The sequence below is a fragment of the Coenobita brevimanus genome, chromosome 34 (genome assembly GCF_032717465.1).
Source record: "Coenobita brevimanus isolate Jiangsu-jjx chromosome 34, ASM3271746v2, whole genome shotgun sequence".
Taxonomy (NCBI): Eukaryota; Metazoa; Arthropoda; class Malacostraca; order Decapoda; family Coenobitidae; genus Coenobita; species Coenobita brevimanus.
The window spans coordinates 4,254,705-4,277,360 of record NC_136987.1 but is presented as its reverse complement, the minus strand read 5'-3'; the positions used below and the strand labels follow the sequence as shown (position 1 = coordinate 4,277,360).

Below are 22,656 nucleotides of genomic sequence, written 5' to 3'. Positions count from 1 at the left end.
TCCATTGTTCAAAAGCTACCTAGGTTTATAATTTACTATGAAAAAATATTGCAGTTTAAAACTTGGCTTCCTAGTTGTATATTTTCTTAGCTACAAGAAGACTGATATTTTTAGCACTAATGAATTTATGAATTTTTCATAACCTAAACCTGTCTTATGTATAGATGACGTTAGTTTAGTTTGTATAAGTTTGATAATATATTTCAATATAAACTGATACGCACAATGTATGTTACTATTAAAATATCTATTATATTGGAACGCAATATTCCCGCGAATGTGGACGAATTTTGTTTACATCCTACATCCTGAGAACAAAATGATCCCTGGACCAAAAACTCACGTAATCAAAGAGCTTCTGTACAGAAATATCAAAGGAGATTGTAAGTGATTGTAAAGGTAGTACATACAAACGTTATGCAGTGACCAGTCAGGGAAACATGAAATGCGGTACCAAAAATTGTTCCATGCTTCTGGTCCCATAAATTGCAGGCAGTCATGGGTAATTTAATACCAGTATGCGTGGGATCTGTTATATTAGGTTGGTATACAAAGCAGAGTAACTGGGTAATGCATTTATTTGACAGGCTTAGTGACCATGCCATCCAGTTGGAAGTTATTTTCTTATAATTTTTAGATCTATAACCTGTTTCAAGACTACCATGTATTTAACTTGTATATGAGCACCACTGGGCAGTTAAAGCAGTGTAGATGTGACTGTCCATCTGCAACAGTCATGATAAACTTTTCCATGTGATTTCTTATATGAATATGAATCTAAACAACACTCGTGAGTCTTAATCATGTGCCCTAATTGATCTTCACACAGCTAATCTTTGCTTTGCACTGCAGAATTTGTTTTCTGATGACACACCTAATGTGGACATCTGCCATTTCCAGGCAGCCGCATTAGTCCAGTCTTTTGTGAGGCACCCCTATTCATAATCTTTTTTCAGTAATTTTTCTTATCACCAGTAGAGCTTCTGGATCCAGTTAAGAATTATGTGGAACTGTGGGGCTGTGGACTGCTCCCCCTTAGAGAGCACCAGAGCCACCACACAAATAAATGACAAGTAACACTCTAATAGCTCAACTTTATGCATTACTCTGCAAATTTATCTGGTCAGCATAGATACTATCCACTTTCACAGATGTTTACTCCTCATAGTGGAAACATGTACAGTACATAAATTGTCTTTCTATCTATCTATTGCCAGACACCATAATCCCGCAAAGGGTGGCCATTTGACACTGAGTTAGTTGTTTTACAGGGAGGGGCACCAACCCACTTGTTGACATGTAGGGAGCACGTATGGTTTGGTTATATGGTTACCACCCAGCGTTGTAAATGGTTTCTTGGCTTACAGGAAACCATTTGGCTTGTCACTCAATGTAAAGCCACCTGTAAAGGAAAGAAAAGGAATAAGAAGTGACAGGAAAGATAGGAGAAATAGGAAGAGAGGAGAGCAGGCACAGAAAAAGAATGATAAAAGCTGCTATATGAAAATTAGTACATTTCTACACTGCTTAGGCAAACACTTAGATTTCCTACATGTTTTATATGTCATAGGAATATACCAGGTAAGTTCTAAATTGCATATACTATACTGCACCAATAAGTACAGTTTGCCCACTTTCTTTCCTTATGTATATTTATTCTCAAGCTTTGTACAGATGGAGTGCTGAAGAAAGTGGCATTATGCATAAAAGGAACTACCGTACTATACATCTGTTTCTACACAATTTTGGTGGCAGATTTTCAGTTTTGGATGGAAAGTGTAGACGATGTGAGTTTTGGTTGAAATTAATGCATTTTGTTCAGCTTTGCACCACCTTTCAGTTTACCTCTGCTTTATGAAGCATATATAATTAGGCAAATATGAGACAGTTTTGTTCCACCTGGAGAAATCCTAGCATTGAAAGGGTTAATCCCTTAAGTCTGGTAACATATTTTCAGTTTTATTCTTTCTAGCTCGAGATTATATTATTCTTATTAGTGAAGACTTTTTAAACTGGAAAGTTTAGATATGGTCTTTGTTGACCTCATATCAGTTAGAGATCCTCCTAATTTAAAGCCTACAGTCATCTGCTGGTGGTAGCAGTAATGAAACATTAATAATTTTTTATCTTATGTCTGTTGATGTTGTCAGGCGAGGAGTAATGAACTGATTCTTATTTTCAGATCCTGGGCAAGTAAAGAGAGCACAGAGATGTTTGTTTGCATGGAGCTTCAAGTGCCGTGCGATGGATGAGTATAGCACCGTCATTGAGGAAGACACACCCGAACCATCACAGCAGCAGGAGCCACCAATATATGCGTGCAAATTTGGTGGGGGACAGAATTATGGCCATGTGTTAGTGTTGGCAAATGAGGATGGGCTGATTGGATTGAGAGACACACGCAAGACTGGGAATGCATTGGCAGTTCAAGGTATGTAGCTATGGAAAGTTGGTGTTCTTTGTCCCCAGGCTCTCTGGATGTGACTCTGGTGGACTGCATACTGTAGATGCCCTTCTCCTGCAATTCACCTTCCTCCTCTTGGAGGACAGGGAGGGAGTTAAGGGACAGCTGTATGCAGTTAAGCCACCTGGTTATACTAGAGCCTCTAGAGCCACCACACAAATGTGTCCGTCTCCATCACCTGTATGGAATGTTAGAAGTGCTAAGCAAATATTCAGTAAGTCATGTAAGTCTGTTTCAGCTGTAAGTTGCTATATATATTTCCTCTAAATCTCTAAGCCAGGGGTGGGGAACCTTTCTCCTATTAAGGGCCATTAGGATATTTTTAACATCATTTGCGGGCTATACAAAATTAACTTCCTAGAATCAACTGTAGAGTACATAATGTAGGCTATATATATCTATCTATCTATTGCCAGACGCCTCAATCCCGTTTGGGGTGGCCACAAACAGATCGCCTCCAAGTCGCCCTGTCCCCTGCCATCTCACTGCACTGCTCCCAACTCACACCCCCCTCTCTCATATACCTCTCCACCCCATTCCTCCATCTCATCCTCGGCCTCCCCCTCCCTCTTCCCCCCTCCACCTCACTCACATACACTCTCTTCGTCAGTCTTTCACCCTCCATACTCTCCACATGGCCAAACCACCTCAGTGTGTTCCTCATAACGCTTCCTATCACATCCGCATCCACACCACAACGCTCCTTTTATATATATATATATATATATATATATGACAGGGTGGATGGACAGGGATTGTGGAAAGTATTAAGAATATATGGAGTAGATGGGAAGTTGTTGAATGCTGTGAAGAGTATGTATGAGGGTGCTAAGGCTGCAGTGCATGTGGATAGTGAACTGAGTGAGTTTTTCTATTTGAAGGTTGGGTTGAAACAGGGATGTGTCATGCCTCCATGGTTGTTCAATCTGTATATGGATGGGGTTATAAAAGAGATACAAGGTAGGGCAGTGGATGTTGGAGTGGCCCTAATGAGAGAGGGCAGTGTTTGGAAACTCCCTGTACTGTTGTTTACAGATGTTACTGTGCTGTTAAGTGAAGATGAAGGGGAGCTGCAAGGCTTGGTAGATGAGTTTGGGAGAGTGTGTAGGAAACAGAATTTAAAGGTGAATGTAGGGAAGAGTAAAGTTATGGTCTTCAAGAGAGGTGAAGTCAGTGAATGTACAGTGAGGGTGGATGATGAGGAAACGGAAAATGCGAGTACGTTTAAGTGCTTGGGTAGTGTGATGAGTAAGGATGGAAGTTTGGAGGGTGAAGTGCTTGAAAGGGTACAACAAGGAAGAAAGGTTGCTGGTTCCTTGAAGGCAGTGATAAGAAGCAGGGAAGTGAGCATGGAAGTGAAAAAGTTATTACATGATAGTACTGTATTGTGATACCAACTCAGACGTATGGAAGTGAAACTTGGATGTTGTTGGAGGGACACAAGTCAAGAGTGGGAGCAGTGGAAATTAGTTATTTGAGAGGAGCCTGTGGAGTCACATGGAGAGACACACTGACAAATGAGGATGTGAAGGAGTGTTGTGGTGTGGATGTGGATGTGATAGGAAGCATTAGGAGAAACATACTTAGGTGGTTTGGCCATGTGGAGAGGATGGAGAGTGAGAGACGGATGAGGAGAGTGTATGTGAGTGAGGTGGAGGGGGAGAGAGGGAGGGGAAGGCCAAGGATGAGATGGAGGGATGGAGTGGAGAGGTATATGAGAGAGGGGAGTGTGAATTGGGAGCATGGCAGTGAAATGGCGGCGGACAGGGTGACATGGAGGTGATTTGTTTGTGGCCACCCCGAATGAGGGATTAAGGAGTCTGGCAATAGCTAGATAGATAGCCTAGATATTCATTCATGAGTTTATGAAATTACATTTATGAATTGCCTCGCGGGCCTGATCAAATGGTCTTGCGGGCCTTATACGGCCCGGAGGCCGGACGTTCCCCACCCCTGATCTAAGTGAATTGTGGTAAATACAGTTTAATTGATACAGAATTTTATATTCACAGTACTTAAGTATTGTTCACCTGATATGTTTAAATGTTTAATTAAGCTATTTAACTTTTTTGTATTTGCTCCATCCTATATCTTACTGAGAAAAGGGAGTTGAAATGATGGTAATGATAATGGAGATGTTGTAGGTGATGATGAAAGTTAAGATGTTCATGGTGATGATGAAAGTGGCAATGTTCATGGTGATGATGATGACAATGAAGATGTTTATGGCAGTTGTAATGATAAAATCTCTTACTAAAATCAACAAATGCAGGTCAGCGGATCCACCAGAGTGCTATCTTTGATGTGTGCTGGGTGCCAGGGTCAACCCAGCTGGTGTCAGTAGCGGGGGACCAAAGAGTGGCAGTGGTCGCAGTCAGAGAGGATGGTCGTCTCAACACAGTACAGACTTTCCTTGGACATACTCGATCCATCAAAACTGTCCATGTTAACCCTGCTGATCCTTGTGAGTTGGTCTGGCTAAGTTATATTAGGTTACACTATGTCAGGTTTCACTGGACTGGTTTGAGTTGGGTTGGGGTAGGTAAGGTAGGATTGAGTTAGGAAAGACTAATGCTTAGTTCCCTCTTGTAACTAAGATCTGTTATTGCAAGAAAGACAAGGTAAGGAATGTGTAGAATTTGCCTGTACTGGTATTTTGTTTTTCCTTCAAAAACTAATCTTAGGTACAAGAGGAAATTAATACAGTACCGTACTACAGTAGTTATTTTATGAACTGCAGGCCGGGCCATTTTTCTGTATACTGTAATATCCTTGAAATCAGGACAGTAGGTTATTTTATTTATTTTTTTATTTTTTTGCATGTGTTGGTATATTGTATATATTTCAGTTATAGTTTTGTTTTTAAGTTAAAGTGATGATGACCTCTTTCCAGTGCTATTAGTACCCCAAAATATATATACCCAAATGATTTCTGCTTCATGTTCATGGGCTGAAAACTCACAGAAGTGACAGGATTAAAAAAATATATCTTTTACTCTTTATGCATAAATCTTGAAGGTAGGTACCAGTAGCCTACCTCAGTCATGTTTAGTTTGTTATATGATGCTTAGGTTGTATGCCCTGTAATACAGTACAGTCATGTAATAATCATATAATGAAGGGATCTTTGGAATGCAACACATTTTTCAGAAAATTTGTACAATTTAGTGGTATGTGTGGGTGCCCTCCATCAACTCACTCGATGTAGTGCAGCTCTCGGGTGACTGCCTATTCCTCTTCTATCTATCTTTCCTCTTCCTTCTGTCTATGGATGACTCTACACTGAGTGACAAGCCAAATGTTTTTTTGTACACCAGGAAATCATTTCCTGTACTATGCTGGGTGGTATCCATATAACCAAACTGTGGTGCTTGGTGGTTTAGTGGGTAATTAAGGCACTCCAACTGGATTGAGCCTGTGTAGGTGTATATCCAAGGGGTGGTTGGGGTTTATTTCTCATGTAATGCCACTCAGGGACGAGTGAGGCTGGTAACTGTCATCTTAAATATCAGAACTCACTTGCTTTGACCCGGGCTCTTACGCTTATTATGGGGCAACACAGGATTAGATGATGTATGTACAGTATGTACAGTTAATAAGTTTTTGACTGAATGGAATGATAGCACTGTCCTCAGCCAGACACCCACCGCAAATTGACTTAGGACCTACACACACAATTGCTATGGGAGAGTTGTCTGTCTTTGCTTTGTGTTTCCACCTCTACCAAGTGAATTTTTTGGGCAAGAGGTAACTGGCAACTCCTCTGGTGTTGGCAGGAGGTGGTGAAACACTCAGCACGTCAGTGCTTGCCCAGGAGCGAGAGTGGGAGTCTATGTTCCCGTCGCTTCGAGCTTGCACCTCCCTCTTTTTTTTCGTATGCATTACTGTTTGCCCTGTTATTTTCCTAGAGTCAAGTTGTCATGCCTGGAAAGTACTGCTCAAGGGATGAGAGGGTCCCTGTCATTGCCAAGAGGCAGGATAATGTCCCTATCAGCACGATTTGTGAACGTACTGGACGCGCAAAGTTGACCGTCATGAAGTCTTGCTGCATCGCACGGCCTGCCACCTGATGTCGTACCAGAGCACTAGCATGGCGATGGAAAGAAGAGGACGACTTCCAGAGGTACAGATACGCTTCTGAAGAGGGAAGTAATCAAGAATCCTCGACTGACAGCAGCAGAATTGAAGAGAATGCATCCCCAGCTGTTACAAGATGTCTCAATTCAAACTATCCAACACTCCTTGCAGAAGGAGCTGGGTTTGCCAAGCCACACTGCAGCCAAGAAACCATTTCTCACTGACTGCATGAAGAAGCAGCGCATTCAGTTTGCCAAGAAGTATGCACACGGGACATTGGATGAGTGGAGAAAAGTTATGTTTTTTTATGAAAGCACATTTCAAGTGTTCCACGTGTGTTCTGCCAAGGTTAGTCACCCTGCCTCCCGTAGTCGATATGACCCTGCTTACTGTACACGGTGCCGACTGTTAAGCACCCACAATCAGTAATGGTATGGGGGTGTTTCTCAGGTGAAATGGGAAGGGGAGGCCTCTACTTTCTTGCTAAGAACTTGATGATGAATGGTGGCTGGTACATTCAAGTTCTGAAAGATCATTTGTTAAACTTTTTTGCTATTCGTGGGTGCGACTTTTTCATACACGATTCAGCTCCATGTCACAAGTCAAGAAAGGTGTCAAAGTGGCTTCAGGATAATCGGATTGAGGTCCTCGACTGGCCTGGCAACAGTCTGGATCTAAATCCGATACAAAACTGCTGGGCAAAGATGAAGAAAATCATAGCAGAGAAGAAGACACCCAATCTGGACAACCTCAAGACTGAACTGACAAATCTTTGGTGCAAAGAAATGTCCTTAGATTACTTTAGAGATCTAAGTGATTCCATGCCAAAACGCATCCAACTGGTCCTAAAAAACAAGAGAAACATGATTTCATATTAATGAATGGCATTTCATGAACAAACATTGTGATATACCATGATTTCTATGTTTTTTAATACCTTGTGGGGGGAGGTCCTAAGTCAGTTTGCGGTAGCTGTACCTTGACAATATGACATCACTGCAGTCATATTGAGCAGGTTATTCTGTGGTGCCTGATATGTTGATGTTATTTTACAGGTGTGTTGGCCACAGGGGCACGTGATTGTAATATCATCATCTGGGACAAACGCTGCAAGCCACACCACAAGGCTGATGAAATTGCTCCAGCCCATCACAACATTGGTTAGTTTCCATTCATGATGGACCCAGCAGTGCTATCTGGGTTGCTGGGTAACACCCAAGATTTTTCACCCTGAGATCAGTATTGTATATTTTACACTTATCCTTCATTTAATACACATTTACCTAACACATTTTTCATTATAAAGCTGTTAGTCAAGAAAAAACACATTTCACGCAGTTTGCCATTGTTCACAATTAAGTGGTTTGGATGTGCAGTGAAGGGTTAGGGTTGATACAGCTTAACCTAGCACAAGAATTTCTTTACCCTGCTTATGGACTAATACATTTCATAATTCCATATATACTGGAACACCTAGTCACACCATGAAAAATCCAATTTGATAGTTGTCTGCAGTATATATATATATATATATATATATACAGTATATATATATATATATATATATATATATATATATATATATAAAATCGGAATCTAATATCTCTTGCTGAGACCGAACCCTCACGATTTTCACTTAACAGTCAGTTTTAAGAACACATCTACAATGTTAACCCGTGGATTGCGCAATTACCTTTTTTTTATCACACCCCGTGGTGCGCAAAAAACGAAGGAAAACGTTTTCTTTTTTAGTTTTTGTTTATTATAAACTTGAAGTTAAACATCCAGGGCATCATCTGGTTAAAAAAAAAAATAATCTCTCTCTTCGTCTTTGCGTAAGGCCATGCAGAAGACTACGTACGGGAGTAGTGGGGGGGGGGGAAATAATTTTTTTCTTTTTGTTTATTATAAGATAAACATCCAGGGCATCATCTGGTGGAAAAAAAAAAATCTCTCTCTCTGTCTTTGCGTTGCGCCATGTGTAAGTTTGCACAGGGGTTGAGTTGTTTACGGTGATGCATGGCCAGCACAGCCTGAGCTATGGCTCGCAATCCATGGGTTAAGTGAGCACTTACTGTATTTTACATAATACAGACTGCAATTTTCCTGGCAATTATGATTACTTCTTCCATATAAATATGATACCCTACAGTCCATCCCTGGTTGATTAACTTTATAGGTATCATCTCTGTTTTCATAGCTTCTTGTTCTGGGTTCAGTTTATTAAAATATGGAATGTTACTCAGTTGGCTAAGAAAAAGGGGAGTGCTAAATGCTATTTACAATAGAAATAATGTGGGCAGCATCTCAAAAATATATACAGGGTATTCCTGGATCCACTCCTGCTACACAGGGATCTTATGGTAGAAACACTAAGGCCCAAATATCTGTAAACCAATAATACTTAGTATAAACATATTACATAATTAGAAATATATTTTATCTGCTTTTTTATATAGTACAGTATTTTATTGTGTGGGGATGCCCATCATCCACTTACTGCATGCTACATCTAGTTTACTTTACACTAAGTGACAAGCTAAATAGTTTCCTGTAGCACAAGAAACCCATCATAATGTTGGATGATATCCAGATGTGGCCCAAAGGAGGTTATATGCAAGGAATGGTTGGGGTTTTATTGCTCATTTAATGCCATTTGAGACGGGTGAAGTTCCCTTGCCTAAAATGTTGGGAGTGAATAGCCTGACCTGGGCCCTCTATGCTTTTGATTGGATTGGTTAATGAATGTTGTGCCTATGTAGACTACTGTAGACAGGTACATGAAAAGTTGCTATGAGGTTTTGATATACCATACAAAATATCTAAATATATGTACAGTATAATTAATAACCAAAAAGAAATATACAGTATGCTCATTAAGTGGGAATTCAGATTTATATAGCAGAGGAGACCCTCATTATACACTGAACTATAGTCTGTTCCATATAAACTGGCGGAGAGAAACCTGTATTTTCCTTCCCAAGTCTGGGTCAAACGTAGAATGCAGGTGACCTTTGAAGGATTATTCCCCTCTTTCCTCCAGCCCATCCCTTCTCCTTCCTCTCCTGAGACACACGCGCACACACACACACACACACACACACACACACACACACACACACACACACACACACACACACACACACACACACACACACACACACACACACACACACACACGCATATAAGGTATATTCTCTATCGATAATTCTTATAAAAATATGTGGAACATGCTGGGAATCTTGGGTGAGTATAGCTTGAGATGAATGGTAACAAAGAAGAGGAAGGAGGGAATGCATGAGTGGAGCACCTGCTGACCCGTACTGGTTCAGGTGTGTGTTTGGCCTCAGGTCAAGATAGGTGGAGCGTTTGCCGTGAGGTCACATGCAGCATTTCCCGTAAGGCCCTTGTTGATGCTTCCCAACATCCCGCCCAGGTCACTTATAATAATGGACACCGCATCATACCATTCCAAAATTATAAATAAAGCACCAACACAGAGCTTACGAAAACAAGAAATTATAAAGTGGATTCTTGATAACAACCTCCCTCATAACCCTCTGCACACTAAGGCTGACCTGCTACACCAAGTGGGAAAAAAAAACAAAAAAAAAAACAAGCAATTGTTTGAAATTGATGAAATCGCCAATAATCCTGGTCACCAGGTGCGCGGCTTCCTGCCTATCATTGCCAGCTCAACCCCATAGAGCTGATTTGGGCTCAGGTCAAGGATGATGTGAGGAAGAGAAACTCAAATTCTTGTCAAAAATTACGAGTGATCGAAGAGCTGACGAGAAATGCGATAAAAAAAAGTAACAGCAGAAAACTGGCAGAAATGTGTGGCACATAAAAAAAAAAAAAGGATTTATGAGAAATGACATTGCTGTAAACCACATGGTAGAAAATTTTGTTATCAATATATTGAACGAGTCCAGCAGCGATGAAGATGAATAAACAAGTGTTGTGTGAGGTGTCTTGTGTATACTTATTGTAAATAAGAGTTGTAAATATAAATATAAGCCATATACATGCATTGTTTAATATTATACAAGAGAGAGAGAGAGAAGGAGGGGGAGGGAGGGAAGGAGGAGAGAACAAAGGGAGAGGGTGGGAAGGGAGAGGGAGAAACTTTCCCTTTTCCTATTAATCACACACACACACACACACACACACACACACACACACACACACACACACACACACACACACACACACACACACACACACACACACACACACACACACACACACTAGAAGGGAGAGAGAGAGAGGGTAATGCGTATTTCACCATTTTTTTATATATAAAACTGTATCTTGATAGAAGTTATTTTCAGCAAATCATATGACTGATATTTTCATAATTATAACCTTTCACCATTTCGCTATGAATTGGTGATTTTCTTAGGTTTGCCAATCAGGATACAACTCGTAATAATGCCTTCAAATTACACAAATTCATGTTTAGATTGGATGTAGGATTAATTAATATTAGGTCAGAAAAAATATGATTGCTATATTTGAAGATTAGACAATAAACAGATCAAATCTCTCTCTCTCTCTCTCTCTCTCTCTCTCTCTCTCTCTCTCTCTCCCTCTCCCTCTCCCAGGAGAGTAGGCTGGAGAAAGAATCAGGTGAGGTCACTTTTATCCCTTTGTACGGTCACCTGCGTTCGACTAGGACATGGGAGTAGCTTCTCCGCCACTTTATATGGAACAGAGTATAGTATGTGATGAGTCACTAATATGATGACTAAGAAGGACCCCCCCCCACTTCCCCCCCCCCCAATATATTGATCCCATGTCATAACTGACGGTATACAATCAGTTGTTATGTGGTAGATATTTTCAAATGTTGCCCTGATTGTGTGGTGTTTGGAAGATTCATATGAATAAAGATATGATATAAAAGACAGTATGATGCTGTAATATGCAAAGTATATCCTTATGGAAGAGGTACAGTCATCTCGCCTAGTGTGCGCCTTCACAAAGTGTGTCTCGCCTAATGTGCGACGGGGGTCTGACAATTAATTATTTAGAAAGTGCATTTGCTACTTGCAGTGTGTTTGGGCATGAAAAATTTAGGCAAATACAGTATTCTTTCGCAGCTCGCGAGCATAATTTGTAGCGTGAGATGGGTAAGGGTGGGGCTGGTGAGTATGTGTGGTGGGGTGGGGCTGGTGTGTGAGTGGTGCCCACAACAGCAGGAGGATGATGTACTGTAACATCTGTAGTGTCTGACCTGGACTTTGAGGGTTTCCTGGAGCAGCAGCAGGCAGCACCTAACTTAGTACAAACTAAGATGTGCATTCCATAAATCTGGCCACACAATATTGTACTTTAAGAGCATTCGTTAATCACTGGCACAATCGTCACCAGGGTTGCCACTTGGTATTTTTTATTACCAAATGTGAGGCAATTTGGTAATGAAAAAATCGATCAGTAATCATCCAAAATGATTAATTACCAAAAATTCGATCGGTAATGATTCAGAATGATTATTTACCACAAATTCAGTCAGTAATGATTCAGAATGATTCATTACCAAAAGGATTTTTCACGTGTATGAGTGTACCGAGGGTACACTCGTACATGTGAAAAATCCATGAAGGCGGTGGATTATCTTTTTTTTTCTTTTAATGCAAGAAAGAAGGAACCAAAGGCTAAGAGCCAACAAACCATTCTTTCTAAAAAAAAAAAATACAAAAGAGAGCCATAACCCCTCCAGTAGACATGAGAGTGAAAGTGCAGAACTGCTGTTGAGTGTTTTGATTCAGTTTCCGGGGTTCGGCCTCGACTACCACAACAACAATTCACATTATCTACCCTCTGTGCAATGCTAGTAAGGTCTTGAATTTTCATAATAAATATACAGTATTACTCTTGCATTTTGTAGGTTTTCCTTTTGCATTTTAGTTAAGGGTAGGTATTGGTGAATCAATATACGAAAATTGAGGATGTCGCCCATAATGCCATCCTATGCTTCGCAAAGTGCGAATTTATAAAGTGCGACGTGCTGTGTCGCCCATATTCGTGCACTTTATGCGAGATGACTGTATTAGGAGCCCTCCAGTCTAATAAAAAATATGGCACAGTACATCCTTCCATCATCCAATCCTATGTTGCCCCATGAGGAGTGTAGGAGCCCAGGGCTAGGCAAGTTGGTCCTGACATTTAAGATGATTGTGACCAGCCATACATCCCTGAGTGGCATTACATGAGCAGTAAACCCCAACCACTCCTTGGATATAAACCTTTACAGGCTCAATCCGACTGGAGTGCTGTAATTACCTACTAAACCACCAGGTGCCATGATTTGGTTAAATGTTTACCACCCAGCATAGTAAATGGTTTCCTGGTGTACAGGAAACTATTTGGCTTGTCACTCAGTGCAAAGTCACCCATAGGCAGAAGGAAGAGGATAGAATGAAGGAAAGATAGACAGAAGAGGGAGTATAAAGTCACCCGTAGGGAAAGGACAAGGAATGAATGGAGTAAAGAAAGAAGAGGAAATGAAAGGACAGGCACCCAGGAGCAACACTACATCGAGTGAGTGGATGGTGAGTGCCCCCACGTACCACATAAATATGGTACAACCCCTTGACTTATCTGTGTTTACACATTACAGGCAACAGGAGCTTGTCATCACCCAGTGTACGACGTGCCCCGACGGCTGTTGGAGGTGCTGCTGTCAACAGTGTCATAGGAGTATTGTTTCAGAACCAATACACACTCATCTCTGCAGGCTCTTCAGATGGGTAGGTATATCCCTTTCAGTTTGATGACAGTTCAGTTTATTCTTCCAATCTCCAGACAGTTTTATTCAACTCAGGAGAGACTTTTTGAATTGAAGAGGTTAAATATAGTGTTCATTTAACCATGCACTAAAACAGTTCTACCTAGTGCTGAATAAAATCATCCGGAGGCATTAAGATTAAATAAGTATGTACACCGAACTGAAGTTTTTTTTTTTTTTTCCTTACAATAATATATAGAAAAATAGTCTGTTGATGATCCTATCCATATATAAAGCTGATTGTCAGTTTCCCCAGTTTATAGTATCAGTTGTCTGGAAAAAGTTGTGTTTTGGAACACCACCAGCATATAATGAGGACTTGATGTACAGTGTACATTGGCATTAAGCTGTACAACCATTATGAACTATTTTCAGGAACTCAGTGGTAAATCAGCCAGATACAGTAAAAGTCCTGTAATCCGAATGTCCTGTAATCCGTATTGTTTTGTATGGACTATTGAGAGGGACCTTTGAAAACATTAGAAATATGTACATGACCATTAAATCAACATTTAAAATGATATGGGATATTGTTTTACTCACAGGAAATGCATAGAATTGTAGATGAATGGTTGCAGGCAGGTACATCCAAGGTTAGGTCCAAGCCAGATAAAACCTTAAATAAAGCCCAGAAAAATTAGGAAAAAGCCTAGAAGAATTTGAAAAAATTCGCCTTGAAAAATTTGGAGTAGTGGAATATTTGAATTACTGGTGGTCGGATTGGAGGACTCTTACTGTCCTTTGCAAATTTGTAATTTGTTATGCATCTTGAAGTCAGAATTGAGAGAAATCACATCATCATCATTCATCATCCGTCCCTCCTTTTCCACCCTAGGGCAGCGTCCAGACAGCCCAAATTGCCCACTCCTATGGGCCACGCTTCTATTCACTCACCATTCAAGCCTCCGGAATCCTGGCTGTATCTGATACGCCAAAAACATTCACCACATTCTGTAGCTTCACATAAATATATCCGATAGAGTCAGTCCGAATGCTGTCAAGTTAAAAAGGGGGTGCCAAATCCCTGATCATGCACTTTTCCTCACAATATTCATTCAGCCAGCTCGATCTCTTCCCAGTCCCCTAGCTTTGCCGACTTCCAAACCTCTCATCCTCACACTTATCCACCATATCCCTCCACCTTCTCCAAAAAGAAAATATTAAAAAATTATACAAACATTCTCTCCATTCACCTTACAGTAAGTCCACTCGGTATTCAGTTATTAAAATAAAATCCAAAGCAGCAGGACCTGATCAAATAATAAAAAATTTTCCTATTTAAAAAAAAAAAAAAAAAAAAAAAAAAAAAAAACAAGTCATTAAAGTTCTCCCAGAAATTTTCAGTATACCCTGGACTCACTGCTAGACCCTTGATACCTGGAAGAAAGCAGTCATCATTCCAGAACAGTACTGGGGCAGGGCTGACCACTCCATCATCATATAGGCCAAAATCATTACCATCCAAAATAATGCAGATTAATAATTTCATTTTCATTTTCTAATCCTGTGGTGCCCAGTGAGGAGCACAGTGACCCAGGGCTAGGCAAGTTTGTCCTGACATTTAAGATGAAAGTGACCAGCCTCACTCTTCCCTGAGTAGCATTATGTGAGCAATATACCTCAACCATCCATTGGATTTAAACCTGCACAGGTTCAGTCTGACTGGAGTGCCTTAATTACCCGCTAAACCACCAGGCGTCATAATTTGGTTAAACGGTTACCACCTAGCATAGTCAGTGGTTAATAATTAAGAATATTACACCCCACATTCTCCTGTTTTATTCATTGAATGGATATTGTTCAAAGCACTCAACCACCATTCACCTTTTTAAATGGACCTGGCTCACCTTGGATGGTTTTGAACTGGTTTTGCCAAGAAATAGTGTCCACTAAGAACGACACTATCAGCAGTAGGCAAAAGGGGTTCAGCAGTAACAAGACATATCCTGATCAGCAAAATGCTAGGTGCTAATATAGAAGGCAGTGACAAGAAATAATTTGCCCGTTACCTTTCAGCACCTAACTACTCAGTCAAAATCTAAGATCCTGTTTCAGAATATTCCCTAATATACTCTAAAACTCATTGTACAGCATGCCAGCTCCAGCATTACATACACTTACTAGAATGCTGGCTTAGACAAACAAATTAACTGCCTTGCCTAGAAAGTCAGCCATTACTCTTTTCATTCCAGACAGACATAAATCTCAAACACTGCTTCCCAAGTCACCATTTTAACCAATGACTAGTCATACAGAGACATCTGCAAATTCCAAGATTTTTGAACTTATGCTTATGAGCTTTTATGAACACAGGCAACATCAATGCAAAGGTATCTTGTAAACCTGATGCTGTGATATCCCTGAAAGACTTGACCTTTGGACAATGGGAGCCACAAAAAAGTCTGCAAATAATTCATTTGAACAGCGGTATGTTATGGAAGCCCATGCTGGGCTTCCACCCTAGTAACCACAAACACAGAGAAGCAGCTGTCCCTTACTAGTAATCAGTACAGTATATAACTATTGTTCCAGTACTTGCACTGAGTTCAGTCTTTCATTTACCACCACTGACTCCCTCATCCTTTTGCAGTTGATGCATTATAGAGCTTCAGAATTAGTGTCCTTGAAGTTTTATATCATAAGAAAATGAATTTTTACCATCTTTCTCCTAGGTATGGCAGTTAGGCAGTTTGTTATACCGCACAAATTTGTAGATGCTCAACTTTAGTAATTTTTCAGATTAATCAAGCTGTGGGACCTACGTAAGACATACAGCGGTGGGAGACGGGAACCACAGTGCCGGAGTATGTTGGAGTACGGTGGCCGGTCATTCCACAAGGGGTTCACTTCCCTCACACTCTCACCCACTCAGGATGTCCTCTACACCTCATGCATGGACAATGTAATTTATGCCTATCATCTCACCAATCCCACACCCAAGCCAGGTTGGTATATCTTACTCATCATTGTCAAATATTGTTTGATATTAGAAGATTGGTATAAAACAAGTCCATGTTATATGATGGTTTTTTTTTTTTTTTTTTTTTTTTTTTTTAATAAATAGCCCTTTCTTGCAGTAAAGTACCTCACGCCATCTCTTAGACAAGAAATAGGTTTGAGATAATAATAATGTCTTAGTTTCCATGAAAAAAACATACCAATACCAATGACTTTAAAATGAAACTTCTGTAAGTGATGGGCCTTTATCACTGTCTAAAGATAGGGTTTCCATCTACAACACTCTCAACACTCTTGTAGCCATGTATTGTGACATGGATAGTTTACTGTATATGTGAAAGATTATTTCTCTTTGTTTAGGAGGTAAGATCTTAATAAAGGTTAAAAATTGTTTTTTATTGCAGTGTTAACTATTTTACATTTTGTAACAACAACTATTAAAACAGTAAAGATGCTGAATAAGATTTTCTGAGTTGTTCTCTTCTTTCACAGTTGCTGAGTATTCTGGTCATGTGACTTTGACTTATTTTGTGAAGACATGTCTGAGTCCATGTGGATCATATTTACTGAGTGGCTCAAGTGACAACTCTGCCTACATTTGGTTGACTGAGAGCCCTGGCCAGCCTGTGGCAAAGCTCACAGGTCACTTTGCTGAGGTTACAGGAGTGGACTGGTGCCCTGTTGACCAAGAGAAGGTAAAACAACCTTCATTTTTGTTTGTTTATTTTGTTTGTAGGTGACATGGAAAAAAAAAGAAGAAGAAGAAGAAAGAAAACAGCCATTTAGTATGTACTCATTACTATTCATCCAATCATGAGTTTGAGACATGCAGCCCATGCTTCTGTACATTTTGCAGCTGTTTATATAACTTGGGTTGTGTGGATAAAAACTTCTGCCAGATTCCTGGATTGCATATAGGAATATGTGAAAGAAATGTGCCGAAATCCCTGCATGACTGTATTTCAAAGATTATTGCAGAATAGTGTACATCAGAGTATTCTGTATTTTTTAAGTTTCTGAAAAGGGTAATGAGGAAATGTACTTTTTCAGTTGGTGACCTGTGCTGATGACATGAAAGTAAGGGTGTTCCGCCAACGAAATACTAACATGGAGGACTTTGAAGAGAAGCATAGCATTCGAGGTATATCAGCTCAATACAGGAGGATGGGCATAGAGGAAACCTATATTGTAAAATGTAGCCGAGAGAGGAGCACATCTGAATCCCAGGAGTTAATTTCAGTTCTACCCGTCACTCCCACCACCTCCAAAGAGCGAGCACCCCAACCTGCCACCCCTTCTGAGACAAGGGGGAAGAGCTCAGACAGCACCCCTCAGTCCTGTCCCAGTACCCCACACCACCACACCACACCACGACACAGACACTCAGGTCGTGGGAAAATTACCCCATGCACTCCAAAAACTAATGAGAGGAACACCCTACTTCAGTGGCTGTCAACAGCTAAGACTCCTGGACCAAGAGATTCCCCTGGGACATCTGGAATCACCGTGAGTGACAGTAAGAAGGAAAGCCTTAAACGTAAACTGACTGACCTGATGGAGGAGGAACAAGAAAACGATGCAAGTGATGCAAAACCTAAATCACCCATTGCTTCCAGCAAAAATGTCTTGTGTGCATCATCTGTTTTGAATTCTCCTACACCCACATTTACTGCAGCTAAGATGCTCAGGTATGGGGATGAGCAAGAATCTAAACTGCACAATCAGAAAAAAGATGACAGTGCCACTGATGAGGCTGATAGTGTCAAGCCTATTGAAACACAGGTCAGTGCAGTTCTTACTACTGGTTTTAGAAAACCAGTGACTAACAGTATATTGCGATATCCAGAAAAATGTGTAAGAACAGAGGAAGACATTCATTCATCTGCTTCCTCCAGTAAACCTAAGCCATTTCATTTTGGTCACTTTTCATCCCCAACTGCAAATTTACCAAACTATATTGTTGATGGGACGTCTCCACACAAGCGACCAGAGATAAAAGTGGAGAAAAAGCACAGTACTGACTGGCTAACATCATTTAGCCATCAGAAAAGGCTGAAAAGAACACAGAGTACTGATTCTAAAAAAATTATTAAAATTAAATCTAAGATGCCTGTGAGTGCAAATACTCAGTAGGCAGATAACTGATTGCAGTAGCTATAATCAGCAAAGCTAACTGTATATGGCATCTTTCCTTCCTTCCTCTTCTGGCATTTTCTTTCATTCTTTCCTCTTCCTTCCGCCTTTGGGTGATTTTACAATCCCTCTTCTGTCTTTCTTTCCTTCATTCCTCTTCCTTCTGCCTATGGGTTACTACTGAGTGGCAAGCCAAATGGTTTCCTGTACACTAGGAAACCATTTACTAAGCTGGGTGGTAACCATATAACCAAATTATGGCACCTGGTGGTTTAGTGGGTAATTAAGGCACTCTAACTGGATTGAGCCAAGGGGTGGTTGGGGTTTATTGCTCACTTAATGCCACTCAGGGATGAATATGGCTGGTCACTCTCATCTTAAATGTCAGGACCACCTTGCCTAGCCCCATGCTCCTACACTCTTCTTGGGGCAACATAGGATTGGATGATAGATGGATTAAAACCTAAAAAAAATTGTACCTGTTATGTAAAATGATGATTTACATATACTGTATACTTGTAGCATATTAATTTTTTTTTTTTTTTTTTTTTTAGATGTAACCTACCAGTACTGTACAGTTTAAACTCTGTGTCACCCACACCCTTTCTTTTAATGCAAAAGTTTTGTAATGGGAAGTAAAACTGTTAGTGGGGAAGGTCTTTTCTATTAGGTACAGTAGGTCACTTTCAGAGCTGTCAGTTACAGTACACATAAAGTTTAGTGTGGATGTGTGCCTGGAAGTCATTAGAGTACAGTTCTTATGGTCCTGTGAGCTCTGGTTATAACTGACTTTCACCCCAATTTTCCTTGGTGTGAATTTTTATTTTTGCTTCCTGCTTCCAAAACCACCCAGGCAGAGATCTGACTGGAGTCAATACACAGTTTCAGTATGGTATTCTTATTAGATGTTCCACTTGATGGATGCACATGTTATATACATACAGTATTTATATGATGGTATGATAGTGCATAGAATAAAGAGGTATTACTGTATTATAATTATTCCTCTAGCCGTCACTGACTAACTAAGTTGAAATGAAATGAGCTTGTGAAAGGATGCAGGTTTTGATACTATATTACTTCTAAAATGGATGAAGATATATTGTAGGTGATGTGGAATTATGGAGTGAATCAAAGTGCAAGAAGGAATACGTATATAAGATTGCAATTTTAGTTAAGATGTGATGATATGCAAAAAGTGAATGCTGTCTAATGGCTACCTAAGCCTTACAGCAATATGAGGTGGCTGGTGAATGTCGCCATTTACTAAAGAAAGTATTAAGGGTGCAGCTGTTACAACAGAGAAGGCTCTGGTTTAAAATTTCCTTATGCATCTTGTAACTATTGTTTTGTTCTCATATTTACAGCTTAGTGTCATTATCCAGTATTCTACAAATGAAACATAAACAGTATTTACAATTATTTTTGCAAGTGCACAGGAGTTGCTGTTTGCATTTCAGTGTAATGGTTACAGATTAGTGCACAATTTTGCTGAATAAATTTCAGATAAACTGTCATTGTGCAGTAGGCCTCAGCTCACAGCCCAAAGACTACTGAAATGCTGTCCAAGATTTAATTCATTCAGCTTACTGAGGAACCCCATGGACTAAAAGAGTTGTTGTTGTGACCTCAGACTCATCTGGATGTGAACTACATGGACTGCAGGAAACTGGCCACTTCACCCAAGTGTTTTAGAAATCTTTTGTGATATGCTGACAGACTATGCGTTATGAAAGTAAGGTGTGCTAGGTGATTAAGTGTGCGGGGCAGGGTAGGAGGCGCATTACAGTGACCAATGGTGGGTTGCATGTGAATTGTATTTTGAGTTGGTACTGAAGGGGTTAATCCAGTTGTATGCTATATGACCAAAGTTTATAGAGCTTAGCAGTGTCAGATTTGGCACATAAGTCATTTTACAGGGATATACAATGCAAGCATTGTACAGTAAGTCCTCATCTTTGCTGTCTATTTTCGTGCTCTTTTGTGCTCTTAAGTTCACAGTGTCTTATCAGTACTTATGTATTAACCCTTGCCACACTGCAGACCTCATGTGGCACAATGAAGGTCTGGATGGGACACACTGCAGACCTCAAATGAGGTAAAGTTTACATTGATTATAAAACAGTGACTCAAGGGAGGTAAACTTCCTTACTAAGAATCTGTGTGGAAGGGAGGTAAACTTCTTACAAAGAATTTGTGTGGCAGGGGTTAAAGTTCTATTACTACTTGGACAGGTGATTAACCAGTATCCTCTCAATTATTGTGCTGAACCAGTTGACAAAACTGAAGCTTCAAGTGATCCTTTGCTTTCTGTCCTCTCTTCATTTACTGATATCTTTTAATGTGGTAGGTGGGGGCACTCACCATCCACTCACTCGATGTAGTGCTGCTATCGGGTGTCTGCCCTTTCCTCTCTTCCATCCTTCTTTCCTTCCATCCTCTTCCGTTCTTTCCTTCATCCTTTCCTTGTCCTTCTGCCTACGGGTGACTTTACACTTCCTCTTCTGTCTTTCTTTCCTTCATGCTTCCCTTTTCCTTCTGCCTGTGGGTGACTCTACACTGAGTGACAAGCCAAATGGTTTCCTGGTGTACAGGAAACCATTTGGCTTGTCACTACGCTGGGTGGTAACCATATAGCCAAATTTTGGCACCTGGTGGTTTAGTGGGTAATTATTGTGCTCCAGTCGGATTGAGCCGGTGAAGGTTTATATCCAAGGGATGGTTGGGGTTGATTGCTCATGTAATGCCACTCAGGGATGAGTGAGGCTGGTCACTCTCATCTTAAATGTCGAGACCAACTGCCTAGCCCCGGGCTCCTACGCTCCTCATGGGGCAATGTAGGATTGGATGATGGATGGATTCTTGTATAGGTACTGTAAATGGTACATTCTCTGGAAAAATATTAGAGGATTTCATATGACTAGAGATTTGAAAGACTTCATATTTATACTGGGCATACAGTAAATCAGCTCTTCATGAAGTAGTATTAAGTATGTAAAATGATAATATAGTTTTTTAATATTTAGTGTTGTTTTATTATCCACATTGCAAAAGCAGATTGTTATGTTCCCATCAGCAACAATATATCATATACTTACTCAAAAAGAGCCAGTCACTTTATTAAAAATATACCCACAATTTAGATAAAAATATCTATATTGGTGTGCTTGTTTGCTGCACCATGGACAGTACTCTCTGGACTATTTCATTGTACTGATATACAGTACAGTAATGCCTTTTGAAGGGAAAATATGAATGGGTAAGAACAGCTGATTCTTGTCTTTTGGTAAAGACACTATATCTCATTGTCATTATTATGCTGAAAAAATAATAGTGATTGGTTCATGATCAATGTGGGCATGCGACCAGGTTCTGTGATGTCCCCATGGTTGTTCAATATATTTATGGATGAGGTGATGAGAAAAGTAAAAACAAGAGAAATGGAGAGAGGGATGGCATTGGTAATGAATGGTGATGGATGGAATATCTCAAATTTGTTGTACGCTGATGATGCAGTGCTACTTGCAAACACTGGACGAGAGCTTGGTAGGTTAGTGCTGAGTGTGTCGTGCTTTGAAAGTAAATGTAGAAAAGAGTAAAGTGAAGGTTACTGAGTGTGAAGGCGATTCCCAGTGTGATGTACAGTAAATGGAGAAAGACTAGAATTGGTGAGGGTTCAAATGCCTGGGCACAGTGACAGAAATGACAGAAATATGTGCAGAAGAAGTGGAAAGTAGACTGAAACAAGGAAGGAAATTAGCTGGTGCTATGAAGGCACTGATAAAAAACAGAGGCTTGGGCGTTGCAGCTGCGCGAGGCTTACATGAGGGTGCCAACTTAAACATACTGATGTCTGATTAAGGTGTGGCATGAAAATGAAAATTCAAGAGTAAGAGCAGTGGAGATGGGACTGCTGAGGAATGTATGTGGAGTACAGAGAGTGGATAGGATATGGAATAGTGTGATTTGTGAAAGATGAAGAGTGAGGAACTCTGTGGACACCAGAATCAAAGAGAGTGTACCGAGATGATTTGGTCATGTGGAGAGAATGGATGACAATCGGGTGGTGAAAAAGGTATATCTGAGCAAATCTGAAGGAGGGAGAAGGCGAGGTAGGCCAAGTAGAAAGTGGAGGGATATGGTGGACGAGTGTGTGAGGAAGAGAGGTATAGAAGTTGGTGAGGCTAAAGGACTGAAGAGACCAAGCTGGCTAGATGACTTTTGTGCAGAG

General features: G+C 40.4%; 1 protein-coding gene across 1 annotated transcript; it reads left to right on the top strand.

The window, feature by feature from the left end:
* The first annotated feature begins 277 nt into the window (after window positions 1-277).
* l(2)dtl (WD40 domain-containing protein denticleless) lies at window positions 278-18,425 on the top strand. The gene is made up of 8 exons (XM_080269549.1): window positions 278-383; window positions 2,183-2,431; window positions 4,737-4,928; window positions 7,597-7,701; window positions 13,167-13,296; window positions 16,074-16,279; window positions 16,785-16,987; window positions 17,343-18,425. Exons 1-8 carry the CDS (start codon window positions 278-280, stop codon window positions 18,423-18,425), a joined length of 2,274 nt encoding a protein of 757 aa, XP_080125675.1.
* The last annotated feature ends 4,231 nt before the right edge of the window (window positions 18,426-22,656 follow it).